The sequence below is a fragment of the Sarcophilus harrisii genome, chromosome 1, assembly GCF_902635505.1.
Source record: "Sarcophilus harrisii chromosome 1, mSarHar1.11, whole genome shotgun sequence".
NCBI classification, from domain to species: Eukaryota; Metazoa; Chordata; class Mammalia; order Dasyuromorphia; family Dasyuridae; genus Sarcophilus; species Sarcophilus harrisii.
In genome coordinates this window covers 461,439,545-461,463,554 of record NC_045426.1, presented here as the reverse complement: position 1 = coordinate 461,463,554, position 24,010 = coordinate 461,439,545, and the positions used below count along the sequence as shown (strand labels likewise).

Genomic DNA, 24,010 nt, shown 5'->3' with positions numbered 1-24,010 from the left:
ACGTATGTGGAGCGCAAAATGTCTCTGGGACATCCAGTTTTAAATGTCAATGGGTGATTGATGGTGTCGTACCAAAGCTCCAGAGCTTTGGACTAGATAAAGATAGATAGATAGATAGATAGATAGATAAATAGATAGATAGATGATAGAAAGATAACTTACAGTCATCTGAGTAGATATGATAATTAAATTCATCAAACTGATGAGGGTCTAGTGAAGATTTCAAGACAGAAAATGTAGAGGAAAAATAAAAAATTTCAAAAAGAATCTTGGGAAACAACCATATTAGGATGATAAGCTAGTAAAAGACAATGAAAAAGAGAGGTTAAACTAATAATAATAGTAGTAATAATGATAGTTAATATTTATATAGCATGAGGCATTGTGCTAAGTGCTTTTCAATTATTTTCTAATTTGATCTTCATAATATCCCTGGGAGATCAATGCTATTATTATCCTCATTTTACAGATGAGATAACTAGGGCAGATTCACAGACCTAGCAAGTGTCTGATGTCAAATTTTAACTCAGATTTTCCTGACTCTAAGTTCAGCATCCTATCCTCTTTAGCATCCAAGAAGACTCTGAGTAGGAGACATATTATAGTTAAAAACGCTGACAGGAAAGTTTCCAGAATCAAATGCAGCCCATAATTCAGGAAGGATTAGGGCTAAGAAAAATCATTAGATTTTGAAACTAAAAAGATAATTGACATAATACTAATCATTAAAATTTACAAATTGATTTAAGGGTTGCAAAAACTTTATGTAAATCTCACTCAAACCCCACAACTATCCTAAGAGGTAGAAGTTATTATTATTCCTTTTTTACAAGTGAGGAAATTGAGGCTGACCAAGATTAATATATTTGGCCCAGGAAAAGAAGCTTTATGGTTTATCACTTTATGCACCATGCTGATGTCTTGGAAGAGAACATCTTCTATGGGGTACCCAAATCCAGAAGAGTTGAGAAGTGAACAAAAGGAAAGAAAGTAGAATTGGTCAATGTAGCCATGTCTTTTAAGGAGTGTGACTGAGAAAGTGAGGGGAGATGTAGCACAATTGCTTGAGAGGATGATAGGGTCTAGTGGAGATTTAAGAATGGAAAGACATGGGCTTGTTGGATGAGAAGAAGAAAGGAAGATGTTCACAGCAATCTAATTCAATCTCTGGCATATGTAGTGAAGTACTCAATGCTTATAGATAATAAATACTTCTGAATAGACTGTTGGACAAATCAAGAAACACTTTCCTAATTTATATGTCTATTTTTCCAAATTATAAGCAACAATTAGAGGCATTATATTGACCCCAACAGAAGATACTAATTATAGTTGCCCCTAGCCATCTAGAACCCCCATAAACACACTGACCATCACTTACTTAGAGAATGAGAGTGAAAATTCAAACTTTCAGACTATATTCATTTACTATTATCCATTAATAATACTTCTTTTGTTCTCTTTTATTTATACTTTTTATTCTTTGCATGATAAATATTGTAACTTCAGTGTAATTATAATAAATGATCAAGGAATCATTTCCTATTATTGTTGTCTTGCATACTTACATATACCATCACCAGTACCATTAACCATTAAAGGAAAAAAAAACACACATTTATATATGTGTATGTATATATATATATATGTATATATATATATAGTATGTTTGTGCACATATATATTTATAAGAGAGAGAATTCAAAGAAAGGAAAAGATAAAGACTATGTTTTTTTCCCAATACAGAAAATATTAAAATAAACTCAGGACTGTTATAATTAACAAGGCTCTAAAATGTCACAAGTTTTGTCAAAATGAAATACATTTATTTAACTGCTAAATTATATTGATTACCATGAGTAACTTACATTATTACATGCTTCATTTTCTTTAATGATGCCATACCTGGATGAAGATTAATTCATTCTTGGTCTCTTTGGCTATTGGAATGCAGCTCGGATTACTCTGTCACTAAGTGGCTGAGTGGGTCTAAAGTTGTCTCCTAAAATTCCATCACAGCCCTCTAAGAGTTCTGCACCTTTAACATGGGTCCTCAGTCTTCGAAATTCCTCAATCTAAAAATAAAACCAGACAAAATCAATTAATAAGTCATATAAAATGAAATAAATCCAGGATTTATAAAGGCTTTTAAAGAAACATTATTTTTAACAGATTTAAAAAAAGAAAATATCCTATTCATCCTTACTGGCCCCAAATTAGCCAATTCCTTTCCATCTAAGAATACATACAAGAGGAACAAAGCATATACCAGCAGAACAAAGATAATGTGAACTCAAATAACAAAGTCCTCAGTCTTTAAACATTCCTTCCTAGCTTCTCTCTGCGCCTTACTTAACAATAGCTTAATGACACCTACTATATTATTAAGAACATAAAATTTTTCCTATTTCCACAACTCATTAGATAAGTTTAATAACTATATTGTAACAAGAATCAGAATTTCTCCATTTCATATTAATAGATAAAATGAAAATTTAAATTTAACATCTATATGTCTAATGGAAAAACTTTAATTAATGAGAAGATATTATTCATGTATTTACTTTAATATTTAATAATTATACTATTTTGCATAAAGAAAAATCTTTTCTTTATCAATAAACATCTAGGATTTTTCACATAGCTTCTATAATCCTCAAAGGTCATATGTCAAAAATATTTTTAATATCTCTAGCATTTTGATCAAAAACATTCATGTGATATAAATCTAATTTAAAACCAATTAAATTTGTCTAATAAATTGGTTATACTTCTGAGATCAAATATAGCTTTTTAAGGGAAAATTTGGAAATTAATTATTTTCTTTTCACAGGGTCAAAAACATATAACATTTTCCCCATTGAACTCTGTAATGTTGTGGGCACAGACTTTGAGTGAAAATATAGGAGAAAACTACTCGGTTCTTTTCTTGGATACTGTGTCTTGTAAGGTAGCATCATGAGAATCTGGTGACTTGATTTGTAGATGTGCCCAATTCTAATATTTTTCCAAGCATTAAATAAAATAATCTGACCAAAGAATTCATCATCTAATAACCAATATGCGGATAGAAATCGCAAGCCTCAAACAAAGTCACTTCAGAGATAAGAAATTAGGTAAATACATAGGTAGATAAAAGAAACAGAGGCAAAGAGAGACTAAAAATTAATCAATTAAAAACTAACAGAGGACATATACCAGAGTGATTTCAAAGTTATGTCAACTAATTGATTGGTGATGTTAAAACAAAAGATAAAAAGTCTTCTCCAAATTAGAAGAAAGGATAAAGATGAGAAAACACTCTATGCAATTATAATTATAATAATCAAAATCACCTATTGAAGTTTTTGTTTTAAAAATTATAAATAAAGCTAATGAATCTGATTATCATAATTTCTTATAATAATATAAAAGCCACCACAAAGAAAAGCCTAGAGACACCTGGGCTTCCAAATATTTTATCACCTTGTTAGGTAGAAAGACAAGACAGGTTTGTCATGGGGATTAAATGAGATAAAATATGTAAAGTGCTTCACAAATCTTAAAGCATATATTTTTAACTTTTTTAAAAGTAGCATATTACAGCAGATGAAACAATGAATTTGAGTTAGGAGACCAGAGTTTCAACTTACCCTCAATATTTCCTAGCTATATATCATGAGAAATTTAATTAATCTGTGTGAATCTCAGTCTCCTCTATAATGAGGATGACAAAATACACACTACCTTTGTCATAGAGCTGTTAAGAGAATAATGCTATGTTAATGTGAAGTTATCATTATTACCAAAATAGACAAACACAAACTTAAAATAAAAATTTAGACATAAATTGTTACTGAAGAATTTTGCAAATGATTACAAAATGTCATCAACCAACTCCAAGAAGAAATGGAAAGAAAAGATCTGCAGAAAGTTAGTTAAGATAAGATAAAAACTAAGCCAGCCTCTCCCCAGAATGTTTATTGATGAAACTAGAAGGATTCAAATGATGTGCAATCAAACAGATTTATCATAAGTACTATATCAATCTAGTTTCATAATCTGTGATAGTACAACCACCACATTTAAGAATCCTACAGGAAAACCATTCTTTCTCAAAGGCGATGAAATAAAGTGACTAGAAAAAAAAGTAATATTCAATGGGAATGAAGGGATGACTGGGAATAAGTGATCCCATCCACACTAAGTGGGGAAGGGTATGTCAGAAGGGGAATAATAAGGAGCAATTACCTAACTCTCCTCAGTTCAGTGTAGGAACAGCACCACTACTACAATGGGACACTTATCAAATTCCCATGCACTTTCAAAGTACTGAGGCTGCAGAGACAAAAACTAAGAGTCTCTAACCTCAAAGTTTACATTTTACTGGAAAGAGAATATAGTAGATACAGTATAATTGAAAGTACTGAGGCTGCAGAGACAAAAACTAAGAGTCTCTAACCTCAAAGTTTACATTTTACTGGAAAGAGAATATAGTAGATACAGTATAATTGAAAATTGTTAGTGAAAAAGTCAAAGAAGAGATCAAAGTATCCTAAGAATATTTAAGGAAAGAAATACCTCTGGAAGTTATTTGGGCAGAGATGATAACTTAACCTGTAGTGCGTAAAAGAGATGAGATCACTGAGTGAAAAAATATATAAAGAGAAAAGAGCACAGAACAAAGCCTTGGGGGACACCTATACCTAAGCACAAAAGCCCAGCAAAGGAGATTGATAAGTAGTATTCAGATGGTTTTGAGGAAAACCAGAGTTCTCATAGTTTTAACTTGGAAATAAATATAAATACTGTCAAAAACATGAAACATAGAACAGTAGAATCTGTTTTTTCAAGAGATATTCCCTTTGGAGTGACTGTTTTAAGGTTTGCTTTGAAGCTTCTTTTGAAAACAAGTTAATTTTCTATTTTCTTAATCTAAATTCAAAATAAACCTTCAAGTTTCAGGACTCAGCTTCAGACAGTTTTTATGAAACAAGGCTCTTCTACCAGAGAGGAACTGAATCGACAGACCGACAGTCCCAAGTCACTGTAGTCTGGGAGGAACTATTTCACAAGAAACCCTTCTCTCTGATCATAGCAACACTTTGAAAGCTTTCAAACATCAACAGAGATTGAGGGGGGTGCTTCTTTATGAAATATCAATTTCTCTGAAATATCCACCCCTCAAAATCCTTTTGCAGCTTCAAATGGTTTCAAGTGCATGCTGAGTTATCCTAGTTCTAGTTTCCTGAATGTTACTGCAATGGAAAAAAAAAAGATACAGTGATAATTGAACAGAACAATATGTCAGGATAAAAGTCTTCACTAAAATATAAATGTCAAGGTAATACAGAAGACCATTACTGTCACATGCCTTTGTATATATGACTTTTCTATTCCGCTCCCCAAAAAAAATTTTTTAACTAAAATTCAAAAATAGGATAGAAATTCAACCCTTCTATTAGAAAGGCTCCTGCTCTGACAGGTAGTACTTAGACTGGCAGCAGTTCACTGTAACAGAGATGAAAAACTACATGCTAATCGGTATAAAATATTTGTTCCATGCTTCACTGACCCAAAAAAAAAACAGATAATTCATAAAAGTTCCTCTTTTAAATTGCCTACAGTATATGTGTGGAAGAGAGCTATTTTGCAAGTGGCTGAGATTTGGTCTTAATTGGCTTCTGGGGTTTTTCTTTTTATCCATACATATGCCATCTAGTAGTTAAAGAATGGTTTTCACATTTATTTGGCATACTAAAATTTCAAGAAAATAGAAAAAGAGAAATCTATCAAAATGCTTTTGTTTCAAATTTCTTATCTTTAAAAAACTCTGCCAATGAGAAAAGTCAAAATGTTCTTTCGGCTCTTCTATTATTCCTTATATGTGCTTTTTAATAAATTAAAGATGAACTGCAAATCATCTGCATTTATATATAAAGTTATTTTTAGATACACTCACTTTTATACATGCACATAAACATATGTGTTTGTGTGTATATATATATATGTGTGTGTGTGTGTGTATAAAGTAGACATACATTTTCTACCTACTCCTATATACTCCACTTCTGATGATTTTCTATTCCATCAGTCCAGTGCTATCAAATATCATTTCTTATTAGAAACTGAAGAATAGACATTCCCAGTACTTTCTTGCTATTCCCCCCAAATATGTCAATACAGAAACATGTTTCTTCTCATTCTATCCTCCTTCTTGAAGTACCTTTAGTGACATATTTTGTCCTCATCCTTTGATGACTTACAACATCATGATACAGTGGAAAATAGCATGAACCATATCCTTAAGACAGGTAGCAAGTAACTTTAATGGACATCATGGTATATATATATATACAGTGCTCAATAATGCAGCCATTGTTTTCTGCAGTTTATCAAATGAACAGATAAGCCATTTCTCAAGTGGGTGGATAGGTAAATTGTAGATCATAGACCTGAAATTGGAAGGATCCTTAAAAATCATCTGATCAAAAACATATTTTTTAAATTAAGGAACCTGGCCCTAAGAGAAATTATGTTACTTGCCTAAGATAACAAAGGTAAAAAATCTAAGAGGATTTTGGGAAGAGAAGATAGGACTCGACTCTACTCAACCTGGATCCAGAGGACAGAATAATAGCTCTATGACTACTGAATTTGCTTTTTTCAAATCAAATGTACTTATCTAAAATACATATTATTTTAATATATATTAATGCTGCAATGGGACAGTATCCAGCCAAATAAATACCTCAGCTATCTGTTCCCAACTCCACAAATTTTACACCCTAGTTCTTCTTTTAAAATCTATGATTATAATTGGCATTGTTTAGTTCCTCTACTTATATATATTAAAGACCTCAAATCACTTGGTATGATCTTTGAGAGTTATTTTGATAGAGGGCAGGTATGTAGCATAATGATTAATTACCAGCCCTGGAGTTAGGACAACCTTAAATCAAATCTAACCTCAGATAGTTTTCATTTACTAGCTGTGTGACCCTGGACAAGTCACTTAACTGCAGTTGCCTCCCCAAAAAGAAAAAAAAAAAGTTGCCCTGATAGAAAAAAAAAATCATAGTTCACCCATCCTGAGATTGAGCCTTTTCAAAAAGACATGTCATATGTCACCTATACTGGTGATATCTAACTATCATATCTGTGAAGTAGGAAAGTGTTGTCATCTAAATTTCTGAGGCTGCAAAATGCATCTGAACTATGTAGGCTAACTATATCCAGATTTCACGAGCCAATCAAGCCTAGAGTCCACTCTGGTATCACATCAGATATATGAGATATTATCATGTTTCTCACCCCACCCAAACTCCAACCTTAAAATCTAAAGGGGAGAAGGTGTCATCAGGGGGAATGACAAAAACTCAAATTTCTGTTTCCAAGACTTTGATGGATACATACACAAGAACATGGAAATGTTAAGATGTGTTTTTCTCCTCTGTCCTATTCTCTTGATTCATTAATGGAATGGAATGGAAAATGAGGAGAGATGAAAGAAGAGAAAGAAATTAGGGAAATTATTGAATTTGAAATGTGAGATGAACAGAAAAATATATGAGAGAAGAGCAAAAAAAAAAAAAAAAAAAGGAAAGAGAGGGCAAAAAGAAAAAGACTAACAATGATAAGCCTTGTCTAAAAAATTTATGTGTAGAGAGATGTGATGAAAAATATATTCTGCGCTTGGAATCTCATTTGCCAATCAGGCAACATTCTTGCTGAAAAACAGTTTTTAATCTCAGCTTTCTAATGTTTAGGCCACTGTTTCATGTTAAAGTTATTTAATGGTTATGACCATAAATGACTTGGAAAGAAAGAATTACATTCTCATTGAAATTCTATATAGAACAAGTAATCTTTCCAATCTTTTTTCCCTTTTCTATGGCATTTTAACCAGTATTAATATAAAAAAAATTTTACTAAACAAGAACTTACAGTTCCATATTCTATCAATTCTTGATACTACAGGAGAAGTAAACGTTCTTTAATGTACTTAATTGTCAATAGTACAGCACAGTAGAAAATTGCTTCTTAAATCAAGCTGTTTTGCAGTTTCCACAGAGAAGCATCATGATGAATAACTTTTTTTTCCTCGGTAATACAGATGCTGACTCTTTCTCTTAATGATATCCTGCAGCAGACAATGCAACTGAATATGCTGACTATTTACCATAATAATATCCTGCAGCAGTAGTTACCTAAGTTAACCCTATGATGTATGAAGAAAAATATTTTCTTTTACTCAATTCAAATTTTTAATTTATCAGGTACATCAGATTCCTTGGGAACATTGTCTATCATTCTTGATTCCTTTTGTTATTTTATATATCACTTAATTCTCCTTCTGCTCATCCTTTCTTTCCCCTCCAAACTAAATAATAGTAGTCTTCTCAATTTTTTCTTGTATGGAATCTCATCTTCTGCCAATGTCTCCATCGTTTTTATTGTCCTCTGGACCTTTATATTTTTGTTCTGCCTCCACTGAAATTATATTAAGAAGCAATGAATGAAGACTTCAAGTCAAGGATATGCTGATTTATATGCTGCCATTATAATATTTTCTAGATTATCTTAAATTCTCTTCTTAATATAGATAAACATTTTATTTCCCTTTAAAAAACCCACACTGCTACACTTTGAACAGATGTTTTCATGAAGCTGTATGTTAATAGCACCTAAATCTTTATCCTGAGAGGTTATAGCTAACTTAGAAATCATCGATGTGCATGAGTAGTTGAAATTAGTACTTCTAATAAACATTCCTTTAGATTTGGCTTCCAAAAAGAAGAAAGGGTTTGTCCTTGGCAATAGAAAAGCATTACTTAGTGCTTTAGGGATAGATGTTGCCAATGGTCTCATTTCTCTCAAGTCAGTAAAAGCCAAATTCATAATGACATAAATCTGGCCCTTAGTTATTTTATTATATCACTGAATAGCATGGTAACAAAATACAATATCTCATGTATATATAATACTTTGTATATAATTTCACATTAATATTGAAAATGCCATGATACCAAGGAGTCCTTTAATGAGATTCTAAATGAGATGGGAAATTTTCTCTTCTGTAGCTCAGCAAATTAAATCATAGTGACTTGCCATAAACTGAAATCCATTGTGGCTACAGAGCCAAGACATTTGGCTTCTTCATCGAATTCCCTGCCTGAAGAAAAATGCTAAGCAAGTGAGACAAGGTTTTTATTCCTACCTAAAATATGTTAGCAGACATATATTTACTTGTGTCTATCCATAAAGGTAGCTACATATCTATAGTGACTATGAAAAAAAAAGAAAATTAGAGCATGACATGGATTGTATTACTGAATCAGGATGTTATTTTGAGAGGTTATGGCTTAATTCATATATTAGTACAAATTATGGGATTTCATATCCACATATTAATGTGGATCCATATGCTATCCAAACTATACCCCTTTATATGTCTATAGCAGCATAAAAACAATAACTTATATTTCTACAAAGTTTTAAAGTTCACAAAGCATTTTTCTCTCAATAACTTTGTGAGGTAAATAAAATATGCATTATTATTTAAAATTTGCAGAGATTTTATATTCCTAGCACCTAACAGTAAATAAAACAACATTATCTGACTCAAAATATAGTACTTTTTTGTTTTCTTTTACTATGTCACTCAGTTTTTTAAACCTGCACAAGTTATATCAAAAGACAAACTCTGATTGATTGAAAAGACCAATTTCAGTCCCAAAGAACAGATGATAAAACATCAGTAGTGAGGCGGGAGAGTGGAGCTCAATAAGTATAGAATATAATTTTTAGTGTCAGATATGACCACCATGGTTTTATTTTATTATCTTTCTTTAATACCAAAGACCATTAATAGATGAATTCAGTATGTCAGAAAATAATTATGATGTAAAAATAATAGGCAATAATAAATGTTTCTCTAAAAGAGAAAATTTAATTGATTTCAGAATGCTATCCAATCCATGACAGCATGCAATCTTCATAATAAACCTGTCAAGTAGGGCAGTACAATATCAATATTATTATCCCTCTTTTACAAATGATCTCAGGCTCGGGGAAGTTAAGTAACTCCACAATCCAGGTTTTTGGACTCCAAGATTAAAATATGATTGGTAAATATTTAACAAAAATAAATAAAATACAATAGGACATAGATAACGCTATTATATGACATTTTAAAATCAATATTTGGCCTCCAGAGATCTTTATGCATGCTTTTGTGGATCAGTTTCTATGATTTTGACACCATTGTTGTAGGCAACCTTCTTACTGTTGTTTTTCAGTTATGAGATCATTTTGGGGTTTTCTTGACAGAGATACTGGAGTGATTATTCATTTTTTCTTGGGGTTATTTTACGGATGAGGAATTGAAGCAAGCACAATTAAGTGACTTGCCCAGGGTCACACAGTAAGTGTCTGAGATCAAATTTGAATTGAGAAAGATAAGGGTACTGACTCCAGGACTGGCACTCTATCTACTCTACCAGAACATAGATGCTTTAAGCAACTCTATAGTCTAATATAATATTAAGATTAGAACAGAGATGAGATAAACAGTAGGAGCAAAAGCATAAAGTCAAAAATTAACTGTTGTGAAAGCACTTTCCATCCAATATTCATTGATGGCAACAATCAACCTGTACCACAGTGTATGGTCAATCAGCTGGGAAGATCAAAATGGAAGCTACTACCTAGTGTATCATTTCTCCTCCCTTACACTGCTATTATGAAATAACAACTGCAGTTTTCTTCCATATTAGTTATTGTCCATCTCATAAATCCCCTCTCCCTTGTCTTATTCCTTAATCAGCTATTTTTCCTGTCTGTGCACCGACACACTGAACTGACACAGCCATCTGTCACCAAGTCTTGTTATTTCTACATTTACAACATCTTTCCACTCAAAAAGCCACCACCCTGGCACAGGCCCTCATGAAATCATTCCTGAGTCTTTGGGTTGGTCTTCCTAGCACAAGTACATCTTCCATTCTGCTATCAAAGTGATCCTCCTAAAGCACAGGTCAGCCCTCCACTTAACGAATTCCAGCATCTCCCTATTATCTCCAGGATCAAATCTAAAGCCTTCTGGTTTTAAAGCCCTTTATAATCTGTCTCCTTCCTACTTTAACAGTCTTCTTAGTAACATGCAACAATGGCCTCCTTGCTGTTCCTTGAATGCAATAATCCATCTCCGGACTCCATGCCTTTCCTCTAGCCTTTTCACCATACAAAGATGAATGATCTCCCATTTCAATTTTGTTTCCTATCTCCCTTGCCTTCCTTCATGACACAGCTCAAAACCCACCTTCTTTGTAAGACCTTTTCTGATAGACACACTAATACACCACTTGTAAGATTTCCTTCCAGTTACACTATATATCTTGTATATACATAGTGAAATTCCACTGAGTTTTGTATAAGCAATATTCATGGAGAATGATACAGACTTGAGAAAGCTCTGCCATAGGTGTGTGGCAGATGTTACTATTTTGTGTTTTTGTATCTACTTTGGGATGTATCCACTTTGGACTGGCTACAGGAATATGTGACCTGTGTTTTTGTTTCTAAGAAATAAGGAACCCTTCTTTTGATGTCCTACTAATTTGTATCTATCCAAGTGTAACAGGAATTATTCAAGAGACTAAGTGGTTGCGATTGGCAACTACTGAACATAAATTATCCCCATATTAATCTAATCTATTTTTGTGAGTGTATTGTTCTAAAGACGACCAGCCTTTCCTTTCCCTAAATACTCCTTGTATCCATTCACAAAACCATATTCTCAAGAAAGGGAAAAAATCACTGCTCTTACTGGAAAGTTCTGCATCTGTTCTCTGGAAGAGTACAGTTCCCTTGGGGACCCCTTTGGTCTGCTTATACATAAAATATAGAAGTATGTCCACCTGGACAATGAAATTAACCATTCCAAGCAGCCCATGAAAGTGTTACTATAGAATGGTGCCTAAAATAGCTATTTCTCCTAGTTTTCTCCTGCAAGTTTTAAAGTGTAAAGAAGGAATTAACACCTTCATTCACCAAATTAAATTCTACAAACTTTTCAAAGTACTTGTTGTTTATCAGAAACAATGCTAAATTCTGGTTATACAAATACATAAAGAAAACAATCTCTGACCTCAAGAACATTAAACCTCATATGGACCTCAGTGACAATAACTTATGTTATCTCATTTGATTCTCACAAAAAATCCTATGAGGCAAGTCCTATTATTATTCTTTTATAAATAAAATGAGACAACCAATATTTTAGATAATACCTTACATATGTTATTTTACCTCACAACAACCTTATATGAAATATATATATATTATTATTCCCATTTTATAGATGAGAAAATTGAAATATGTTAAGTGATTTGTCCAGCATCATAGTGTCTATCTTACCCTAAAAGAAATTGTTCCAGTGTAGCTATAGGTCACTATTGAAAACTATAGGGAGAGATAAGCGTAAACAAATTAGCAGAGTTAGTTGAATGATATTTTTAAAATTCTTGTTCATAGTAGGACTAGAAGAATGATTTGATTATTATAGCAGTCCTGCTATAATAAGCCCCTTAATTCTTACTTGTATCTATAGAACTTAATGAATGTTTTTTTTTCACTAATTCACTCATTCATTCAGTCATTCATCCATAGACTGACTCTCTAGAATATTACAGCAGGCTGGTCATCCTTAGTCTCAGGACACCATTAGATGAGGAGATGTCACTGAAGTAACAGAACTATTTGCATATACTATTAATAACACCATCTCTAATAATATAAAAACCTATAATGTCACAGCACATAGGAAATTTTAAGATATAAATTAGCTGAAGGGAAAGAAGGAGGAAAGGAAGGAAGGAAGGAAGGAAGGAAGGAAGGAAGGAAGGAAGGAAGGAAGGAAGGAAGCAGGAGGAAACACTTTGAGAGTTATACAAACTAATTTCAAATCATTTATTTTATATAATACCAAAGAGCAACTGTAACTATTAATATAGTAAACATTACAATGATTTAACCTTCAATGTATATAAGTAATAATTCTTCAAAGATTCTCTACATATCCCTAATGCTCCAAATTAAATAGGGTCTTACAAAAGTGCAGCAAACTTGCCAAAATGTTTTATTGTGCTTATATTTTCCTTTTGACAAACCAATTTTACAACTACATATACATTTATGTATAAGGAAGACAAGGTTTTCCAAACCTACTCCCCAGGTAGTTTAATTTTAAAATTTGATGTCATCTTAAATTTGTGCACAAGTACCATCTAGTGGCAAAGCTTGGCCACTGCAGGCTTATGAGCCTTTCCAAGCAAAGGTAAAGACTGATAATATTTTGTGAATAATTATTGTTTTTCTTAGTTACTTGTAAAGTCCTGCATTGTACTATAATTCAAAAAATTAAACTGTTATTTTAGACAGTTTTATAATAGATTCTGAATCTTATAAATGATTAATAAAATGTTAAGTCTCATGGAAATAAGAAGTATAAAGTAGAAATGTATCAAAAGGTATAAGGAAAAGTTGTGAATTTTAAAGTAACAGTGGCAATAGATTTCCCACAAAAGTCCTATGGAAAATAGAGAAGTCTAGTTCAGCACTAATCTCCACTGAATTAAAACATTAGCAATACAAATAAATTCAGATATTATAGCTTAAGAAACTGAGGAATTTCCAATTCCATGGATGAAATTCATTATGATTTCATTGAATTTTAAAAGTTAAGAGTGATGAAGACAGTCAAACTGAGAGAAAAGTTAAATATTAATTGAGAATAGGATAACTTCAGGCAAATAATTAATGAAAAGTTTATACCTTATGTTAATTATAGTTGTAATAGAAGATGTTTGTATGTTACATTTTAAGGAAATTACTTTAACTCCAATCTTCTCTCTGGCTAATATGATACATGGAAATGGACAATGACATCACCAGAAACTTCAGTAGCCATATGGGTAAAACAGAAAGGTAAGTACCAGGAAATGTCATTATATACTGGTATTACATTTATCCACATAAATATTTAATTATCCTCCATTCCTTTAGGTTGTAAGATGGTTGAGGGATTGTGTCATCCTTATCTTTGAATTTTTAGTACCAAGTGAGTCTTGCACATAATAGACCCTTAAGAAATGTTTGTCATGATGAACTGAATTGAATGTAAAGGAATTGATATTAGTACATTAGTAAGTCTGAATGTGATGATCTTTTTTCACTGAAGAGGATACATTTAAATGTTAGACATTTCTGACTACAGATAATATTGATAAATCATAGAATTATATTACTGAAGAGGTAATTCTTAGTTGGAAATAAACACATGACAAATTCACAATGGTCTTTTTCTTTAGCAAAAGGTAGGTTAATTTAGGGGAAAAGGTTACAGACAAAATAAGGGCTAAAATAGGCACCAAGAATGTCAAATACAAAACAGATTTGGGAGAGCAATAGGGTTACCAAGAAAAGTGTTTGGAAAAATCCATTAAAGAAATATACCACGTACACCATTGACTAGCATGTTAGATCTATAAAGGAGTTTAGCAGATGAACCAGAGTTAATTGTTAGGCCAGAATTAGCACAAACAACACAATAGTAATCAAGAAAGTAAAGAAATTATCTGCAAATAAATTGATATGACACTAGTAATTGTAGAAAATGTCATAAAAATTATAATTAGATTATAAAATATTATAAATAATGATCATCTAAATATATTTTAATAAAAAATCTTGTTGAATTTGGAGGCAGTTAAATGGTATATTGGATAGAATGCTGAACCTAGAATCAGGATGAGATGTTTTCTTGAGTTCAAAACTGGCCTCAGATATTTATTAGCCTGTGACCCTGGGCAAATCACTTAATCTTGTCTACATCATTTTCCTCATTTATAAAAAAAAAAAATTCTGGAGAATAAAATAGCAAACTCCATTTTCTTTGCCAAGAAATTCCCAAATGAGTTCATGAGAATTGCATAGGACTGAAAAACAATAAATATTCCTAAAAAGATACAGTGTCTATTTTTCTGTGTTGATGAAATGTTGAAATGTTGGAATCAGGCAGATAGATAAAATAATCCATATCTCAAAGTTTCTTGACAATATTTTCATTGTCAGAAAAAACAGGTAAAAAGTATTCTAACCCTACCAATAACACGAGATTCATGTTTCTAGTCCCTCATTTTTGCCTTTTACATGGCAAATTTTTAAAAACAGTTAAAGAACAATTAGATTAATTCAACACATTTAAACTGACACATGGAAAAAGTGATTTCCTTTAGAAAGTGATTAATTGCTACTACATATGCAGATACATATCATTAATTATAAAAGACAAATAGCCTTATGAAAAAACTATAATCACTTTTGGCAATAGCGAAGAATTGAAAGTAATTTCCAAAATGGTAAATAGTCCACAGGAAGTCAATAAATGGTTTTAAAGACAATTTCCTGAAAATTCCAAGAAAAATACATAATAAAGACCTCAAAAAGATAATGTGAACAAATAGAAACACTGCATGGTTACCTAGCAAAGGCAAGAAAAGCTGTTTGAGATGAAAGCAACATAAGAAAAGAAAGGGAACATTTTAAGATATAGAAAGATTAAACAACTGAAAAGAAAAGAGAAATTATTGAAATATACCAGATAAAACAATGTGAATTCTAAAGAAGCTCATTCTGTCCCCATGGTCCTATCCTGTTCCTATTATCAACCATAATCAACACACAAATAGAGGTCAGTTTCTTTAGATTGTCTAGTTAGCATATTTAAGACAGACTCAATTTTGTCCATGTAAGTTTGGTCACACACCAAGCAACTTGGACACAGGATGCATGGGAGTTTGTTCTGGATGAGGCCCTTTCCCTCAGACCACCCTAGTTCCTCCCTAATTCCTTCCAAACTCCCTGCATTCTGCCCTTACTTTGCCCCCCTCCTTCCTCTTGAACTTTTAAACCTCACTCCACTCAAAAGCATTTTGCAAAGGTAATTTTTGGATTTTGTCCGTGACCTTTTCATGTGAATAAAAGATATCCGACTATGAGAGCGCCTCTGTTAGTTCTTCACATTTAAAACTGCTCTCCCACTTCTTGATACTTCTTGTTACTTCTTCATAAGTACATACTAGAAGTTGCACCATCCAAAAAAGAAAAGAAAGAACCTGAATAACTCAAAGTCAATAATTTTTTAAACCTCTTGAATATAGATTTCTGTAGTCTCCAAGGAATTTTAAATTGTGGGTCACTCAAAGTATGACTGATAGTTATACAATAAATGTGAGTAGACTACAACCTATTTAATCAGCAAAACCAATATGCAAAAGAAATGTTGTAATAGATATAATCAGAATACTATATGAGGAGAAAAGGAGATGAGCTTATCATGTAGCACTGTACATAGGTTGATACCTATGTACCTTATACTACAGATTAATTCATAAAATTAGAGGAACAATCCAAGTACATTAGGTGGACTATATTGAGGATTGATTAAGGTTCATGGATAAAATTTACCCAAGATAAGGAGGGAGAGAGGGATTGTAAGCTTTAACTTTGATTACAAATGCAATGAAGTATTGCACTATTAGAGAGCTCCTCAGGGAATACCTGAACACAATTGCTCAGCAGATGCTGCTGCTCTTTAATCTCTAAAACTGTGGTTTACATTATTAGAAGTGTCAAATATGTACTCCATGAACTGCATAAGGCCCACAGAATTCCTGCATGTGGCCCATATCAGATTAAATTTGAATTAGGTAAAAGAGGAGATTCTTTCCCTCAATCTCTCCCTAACCTTATGAATGTGGCCTCAAACAAACTAAGATCTGTTGAAGACCACTGAAACCAGAAGGCTCTAGAGGGGAAAGTAAGGCAGATGATCTTGCATAGTCTTCCCTCTCTTAAATCCAATTCACTTGCATGTCATGGCATCCTCTCCCTGATGTCCTAGTCCTCTTCAAGAAAAAAGGACCAAAAAAAAAAAAAAAAAACTTAGAGAGAAGGGTTGGGAGTCAGAAAAATCAATCTTTCTGAATTCAAATTTGACTTCAGACACTTACTAGCTGTGTGACCCTGGGAAATTCACTTTAAAAAAAAAATCTCTATTTGCTTCAGTTTCCCCATCTGTAAAATGATAAAATGAGTTGAAAAAGGAAATGGCAAACCACTCTAGTTTCTTTGCCAAAAAAAATACCCAATGGGGTCACAAAGAGTCAGACATGACTGAAAATATGATTTTGATGTATTGATATGTTAATAAATATATATATGTATATATGTATGTATATATAACCTATTATACATATACATACACACAAGTTTGTGGGTTTTTTAAATTCAACATGAGGCCTTGCATATGATTTAGTGGCTCTTGTTTCCATTAGACATTACATTAGGCTTACAAGTCAGTCCATTAGGCTAACAAATCAACTTGATAATAACTATGTGTCCCTTAGATATTATCCAAGAGACACCCAGTTAGTTCAAAGGGAGGACATTTAATGAGATGATATATAGTATGAAAAGTAGCAACAAAACATTTCTCCCCTTAACCTGGAGTACAGCCTTTCACAAATAATCAAAATCAACAGGAAGAGTGGATACACATTGGGTAGTCAATTGTGGAGACATACACAGATAGCACATTTGGGCAAGGCAAATGCTTAGAAGAGAAACTTATATCTCTAATAGTAGATGTGCATTTGTGTCCTGTAGTGGCGTCATCACACTGTTCCTATTGAAATTGGTCTTATGGTCTATTTAATGGGCCTATTTTCTACTTCTCTTCACTAGATCCTATGTTTTGTTTCTACAGAGTGCAGTTCTATTGAGCAATCTCATATGATGTTCTGTTGCTCTCTGAAGAAAAGTCCTCTGTTGAACATATCTATTTAGATACTATTAGGCTATAGTCCTTCTTCAGCTCCTGATTCAGCTGAAATTTTCAATCAAGTTTCAACCATGCACAATTCTTCTAAATGTATTTCCACATAGAAGCAGCTATGTGGCACAGTGGATAGAACAGCCCTGAAGTCAGGAGGACCGAGTTCAAATCTGGTCTTAAACACTTAACACTTTCTATCTGTATAACCCTGGGCAAGTCACTTAACCCAATTGCCTCCAAAAGAAAAAATATATATTTCCACATTTATCATGCTGCACAAGAAAAATCAGCTCAAAAGGGAATAGCCTTTTCTTTCAACAATTTTTCCTGGGGACTTAGTCTCCTTAGTGAAAGATGTCAGCTTAATATCTCATCTCTGCCTATTAGAACCCAGTTCAAGTGCCACTTCTTCCATCCTACACCTTCTCATACAACCCAGAAGCTAATATTCTCCCTCCTAAAACTACATTGGATTTTTTTTATATACTATCTATATACTAATATATGTGCATATTGTTTTCCTTATCATAACTAATGTAAATCCCTTAAGAGCAGTCTGCTTTAGTTTTGACTATTTCCAGCACTTTAGCAAAGCATCTGTCAGATAATAATTATTTTTAAAAATTTGCTGTTTATTGAGAAATTGTTATGTTAAATTTAAGATGCATTTATTTATTTTATTGGCTTTTTTGATTTGCAGGGGAAAGACATTTTAAATACAAATGATTAATAATAAATATATCTTTTCTCTTCCCTCAAACTTGGACTTTCAATTATTCTCATTGACTTAAAACACTTAACCTTTATTCGAAAAAGATATGCACTAATCTAATGGAACCTTTACAGAAAAACTAATATGTCATTTTCTATGGAAAAAAAATAACCTTTAATCCACAATTATATTTTATAATCAGTTGAAGTACAAGTATTACCTGTATCTGGGATATAGTTAAAGGGTATCGGAATAAGATCCAAGTAACACCTTCACTGCAAGGTGGGATAGTAAGGGAGCCTTCATATACCCAATAATCACGCAGAAGAGGATCTGTTATTATTGTTTAAAAAAAAAGGGGAAAAATTATAGTAATGTGTTAAACAAGAATAATTATAAAAAACGTTTATATAGTGCTTCAAGATATACAAAATATATAAAAAATGCTTTGCAAATATCATTTCATTTCATTTAATCCTCACAAGAGCCTTATATAGTAGATGTCTTTATGATCTTCATTTTACTTGTAAGAAAACCAACGCTGAGAGTTTAAATGACTTGTACTGGCATGCACATCTAATATCTGAATAAGATTTGAATTCAGGTCTTCTTACCTCCAAGACTAGCACTCCTTGTTGCTATCTACTTAATAGAGAGACAAAATAAAATGCCAGTACAATAATCCAAGATTTTACAAAATAACTACTTTTAAAATATACTTAAGATTTTCAACAGAATAATTCTAAAGGTTTTTTCTTTCAAGTTACTAGCAATACTGACAGAACTCATAGATACTTATTTCATTCTTCTAAACTTTCATGGAGAAAAACAAACCAAACTAAACCTGTTATAAATATGCCATTTCTTTGAAATTAATCCATTTATTAAGATAGATAACTAAGAAAGGCTATCTTCCCAAGGGAGAAAAAAGAATGAAAAAGTGCTAAGTACTATTACAAGAGATAAGAAGATTGAATAAACTAGAAATATAGAGAGTCAAATTTCTTGGAATCTCCAGAAGATAAGGGTTTAAACTGTTAAGACTTTTTTTTTTCTTATTTCTTTTCTTTTATATTCTAGAGGCAGCTAAATGGATCAATTTATTTGGTGCTTCTTTGTTGTGCATAACATTGTTGCTGATAGAGATTTCCTTGCCTTTTCAGTGAATGGTTTGTATAAGGCACTTATCATCTTTCACAATGTCAAATCAAAATTGGGATAGAATGGTCTCTAGTGGCTGGCAAAAGGCCATTACAGAAGAGAGCCTCTAATCTTAAGGCCATTACAGAAGAGTCTCTAATCTTAAGCCTAGAATTGAGTAAAGTATAAGAGATATTCCTGAAGTTGACAGGAGCAACCTTTAATAGGGTATGTCCACTTGTGCTATCTAACTCTCCTAATCTTGTGGATTAAAATAATAAATATTTTATAACTAAGAAATATCTCATAGCTATTACTGGTTTTTTTGTTTGTTTTTTTCTTTTTTTTTTCTTATTTCATTTTTTTTTCTTTTTTTTTTTTAATTTAATAGCCTTTTATTTACAGGTTATATGCATGGGTAACTTTACAGCATTAACAATTGCCAAACCTCTTGTTCCAATTTTTCACCTCTTACCCCCCACCTCCTCCCCCAGATGGCAGGATGACCAATAGATGTTAAGTACATTAAAATATAAATTAGATACACAATAAGTATACATGACCAAAACGTTATTTTGCTGTACGAAAAGAATCAGACTCTGAAATATTGTACAATTCATAGCTATTACTGTTGACATTATTTTCCTCATTATTCATGGAGCTAACAGATTCCCTAACCAATTGACAAATAGGATTGTCCCATGTTTGCAGCTACTAGAATTTGGTGTATACCTTCTCTACTCATAGATGCTATTTAATGAGAACTTATAACAAAAGTTTTTGAAAATACAAAGGTATAAATTCAGGAGAAAGTAATTTCAATTTATGTTTTTAGTTAAAATTCATTTTACAAATGTCAAGTGTGTTAAGACCACTTACCTGGTAACAAAGTATTTGGATTAAAGCAGGGTATTATTTTAGTCTTTCCCTGGGGGGGAAAAAGAGGACTAATTTACATCATGTTATTTTCAAATGTGAGGCATGAAAAAACACAAAATAAAATGGCTGAAAATTCTTTAAATGACATTCCATTAGTCTAAAATATTTGGAACTTTCTAATAATTAGTGGGTTGTTTTCTGTTTTCTAGTCAGAAAAAAAGTTTGAAAATTTAATCCAATTAATTCTACTATAAATCTGTTTATTTCTAGTTTCCCAAGTTATCTAATTATTTTTCTTCTTAATCACCTTGTGGGAAATTTTCTCCAAGAATAAAAGTATATGGGGGTCACTGGCCTTCTCTTGATGCCAGATAGAATATAAAGAAAAGATCTATCCCATTATTCAAAGTTTCACATTTGAGATTCCCAAATGATCTGTTTTTGTATTTATAATTAAAATGAAAATTAGTCTTGTATGTATCCCAAACTGAACTTTAAAATATTAATTCTTTACTCAAAGCTTAAATGTACCAAACCTGAGTTTGTCCACCTTCTGTAAATTTCATTGAGATATTATCTATATCTCCAAGAAATTGAACACCTATATGTGTGTGTGTGTGTTATATATGTGAATTCAGATCGTTATTTTTCAATACTTAATAGCATAACAGCTGAAGCATAAACATGAGCATCTTTAGGATTCCAATCAAATATAAAGCAGGATGAGAGTGGCTCTTCTAAACCCTAAATTTATACAATTAGACTAATTTAATTAAGCAAGAAAATGTATTCTTGCTTAGGTGTATCCTATGAAATGCACTCTTAAAGTGACTCCAGGCTAGCCAAAGGAATATCTTAAGTTCTCTGTGGCTGCACATTAGGAAAATTCTCTTTCTCTTTAAGATTCTAGATTAGACTAAGTTCCCACAACCTTACTCCAGAGTTGAAGAGAAAATATCTTAATTTCAAAATTAGTTGTTAAATAAATCTGATATCCCTGAGTCCTTTTAAACCAAACAGACATTGCAACCACACCTTCTATGGCAGCAATATAAAACTGCACTAACCTCTCCAGGTCCATGTAGCCCAATCACTATAGGCCTACTAGGTAATATGACCTGCTCAAAATTTGATTACATGATACATTTAAGACCTATGACTTATCATTTACCTGAGTAGCATCTTTTAGGTAATACTCTTTTTTCTTAATAATCACAGAGATTTTCCTTCATTGTACTTATAAGGCAGTAATTTTTTGATACTTGCCTCACAACTTCTGTTAAGTTATACAATTCTCCTTAGGTTTTGTTTTGTTTTTCCCCCTTTTTAAATAACTACTTACCTTGTATTGAATATCCTGAAGAACATCAGTCACTGCCTTCAAGCCAATGTGTTCTTTCCCTATCTGAAACATAATGAACAAACAATCTAAAAATAAAGACTTATTTTTGTACAATATTATTATACAAAATATTATAATAAGTTAATAACCTGATATAAGTGGCATTTCTTTGTTGAGAATAACTCAATTACTTCCCCATTAGTAACTATGCCATAATAAAGTTACATCAAATAAGATTAAGTGGCTAAATCTAAAAATGTCCTAAAAATAAACCTGGAGCCAGAAAGACTCATCTTTTTGAGTTCAAACCAAACTCAGACACTTACTAGTTTTGTAACCTTGGGCAAGTTACTTAACCTTCATTGTTTCAGTTTCCTCATCTATAAAATGAGTTGGAGAAGAAAATAGCAAAGCACTTAAGCATCTTTTCCGAGAAAATACCAAAGAAGGTCATGGAGAGTCAGACATGACTGAAAATTGACTGAACAATAACAACAATACTTATATAAAATCAAAATTGTAGCCAAAACTGGCACACCAAAATAATTAGATATCAAATGAACAACATTCTAACTTCAATTTATTATATGGGAGGGAAACAATGTGCTTGTGACACATAAAATCATAAGGTGAAAATGTCAGACACTACTTTTTTTATTTTTTTTATTATAGCTTTTTATTTATAAGATATATGAATGGGTAATTTTTCAGCACTGACAATTGCAAAACCTTTTGTTCCTACTTTTCCCTTCCTTTCTCCCACCCCCTCCCCCAGATGGCAGATTGACCAATACATATTAAATATATTAATATATAAATTAAATACAATATATGTATGCAAGACACTACATTATTTTGAAAAATATTCAGTAAAAAAAACAATGTGAAGGGGCAGAGCCAAGACTCAGAGAAAAGTCAATGATTTGTCTGAGTTCTCCCCCAAACCCCTCCAAATCCCTTTAAATAATGCTATAAAATAATTCCTGAGGCAGCAGAACCCTTAAAAAGATGGGGTGAAATAATTTTACAGCCAAAGACAACTTAGAAGATCATCAGAAAAGGTCTGCACACCTGAATGAAAGTGAAGCACAGACCAGCACAGGCCATACTCAGATCCAGATCTCAGTTCTGATAAAAATTCAGAGCAGAACAGAGTGCTTGTGATCACAAATCAGAGCAGAGATGGGGAGACCATACTCTCTTTAGACCATACCACCTTGGAAGAAATGAAAATTTATAGGTCCCTAAAAGTATCTCTAAACACAGCTGCACAAAACCCATGAAATTTGGGATAGTGTGCCCTCTACCCTGGAAGCAAAGTCCCACTTTAATAAAGTGTTATAGAAGTCAAGAAATAAGCTGAGCATCTGCAACTGGAGAGAGAACTATGATGAATAAATGTAAATAAAGATCTTTTTTTTTTCCTTTATCTTCTGGGGATTTTTTCTCTTGTGGTTTTCCCCTTTTTCTGATTTTTCTCTTCTAGTATGATTCGTAAAATGTGTATTAAAAAATTAACATATATAACCATGGAAAAAGAAAGCAATAAAAAAAGCAAACAAATGAAAATTCTGGGAAAATGAGCAAACAACAGAAAAATATTCTTACCTATAAAAATTACTATGATGACAAGGAAGATCAAAAAGATCAATAGACGAAAGAAGAACAAGAACAAGAACCAGAAGAACAAGAAAAAGAACAAAAACAAGATGATGCTGAAGAAAATAAAGTCAAAGCTCTTACATACAAAGCTTTAAAGAAAAATGTGAATTGATTTTGAACTATGGAAGAGCTCAAAAAAGGATTTTGAAAACCAAATAAGAGAAGTAGAGGAAAAAAATGAAAAGAAAAATGAGAATAATGCAAGAAAATCATGAAAAAAAGTTAACAGTTTGGTAAGTGGATACACAAAAAAATGCTGAAAAAAATAACACCTTAAAAAACAAACTATGCCAAATGGTAAAAGAAGTACAAAAACCCAGCAAAGAGAATGCTTTGAAAAACAGAACAAGCCAAATGGAAAAGGAAGCACAAAAATTCAACGAAGAAAATAATTCCT

General features: G+C 32.1%; 1 protein-coding gene and 1 long non-coding RNA gene across 3 annotated transcripts in view; one reads left to right on the top strand and one right to left on the bottom strand.

Moving 5' to 3' along the window:
- The window catches only part of LOC116420575, a 46,186-nt gene extending 26,112 nt beyond the window's left edge, over positions 1–20,074 (top strand). For both annotated transcript variants that reach the window (XR_004230935.1, XR_004230936.1), the window contains exons 4-5: positions 13,867–13,968; positions 19,671–20,074. This is a non-coding gene — a long non-coding RNA (uncharacterized LOC116420575). The remainder of the gene's footprint in view (positions 1–13,866; positions 13,969–19,670) is intronic.
- The window catches only part of CA8 (carbonic anhydrase 8), a 141,715-nt gene that overhangs the window by 39,487 nt on the left and 78,218 nt on the right, over positions 1–24,010 (bottom strand). The window contains exons 5-8 of the mRNA XM_031946371.1: positions 21,952–22,014; positions 20,610–20,658; positions 18,811–18,923; positions 1,906–2,075 (exon numbers count right to left, since the gene is read on the bottom strand). Of these exons, the coding sequence (XP_031802231.1) occupies positions 1,941–2,075; positions 18,811–18,923; positions 20,610–20,658; positions 21,952–22,014 (360 nt within the window). The 3' untranslated portion in view covers positions 1,906–1,940. The remainder of the gene's footprint in view (positions 1–1,905; positions 2,076–18,810; positions 18,924–20,609; positions 20,659–21,951; positions 22,015–24,010) is intronic.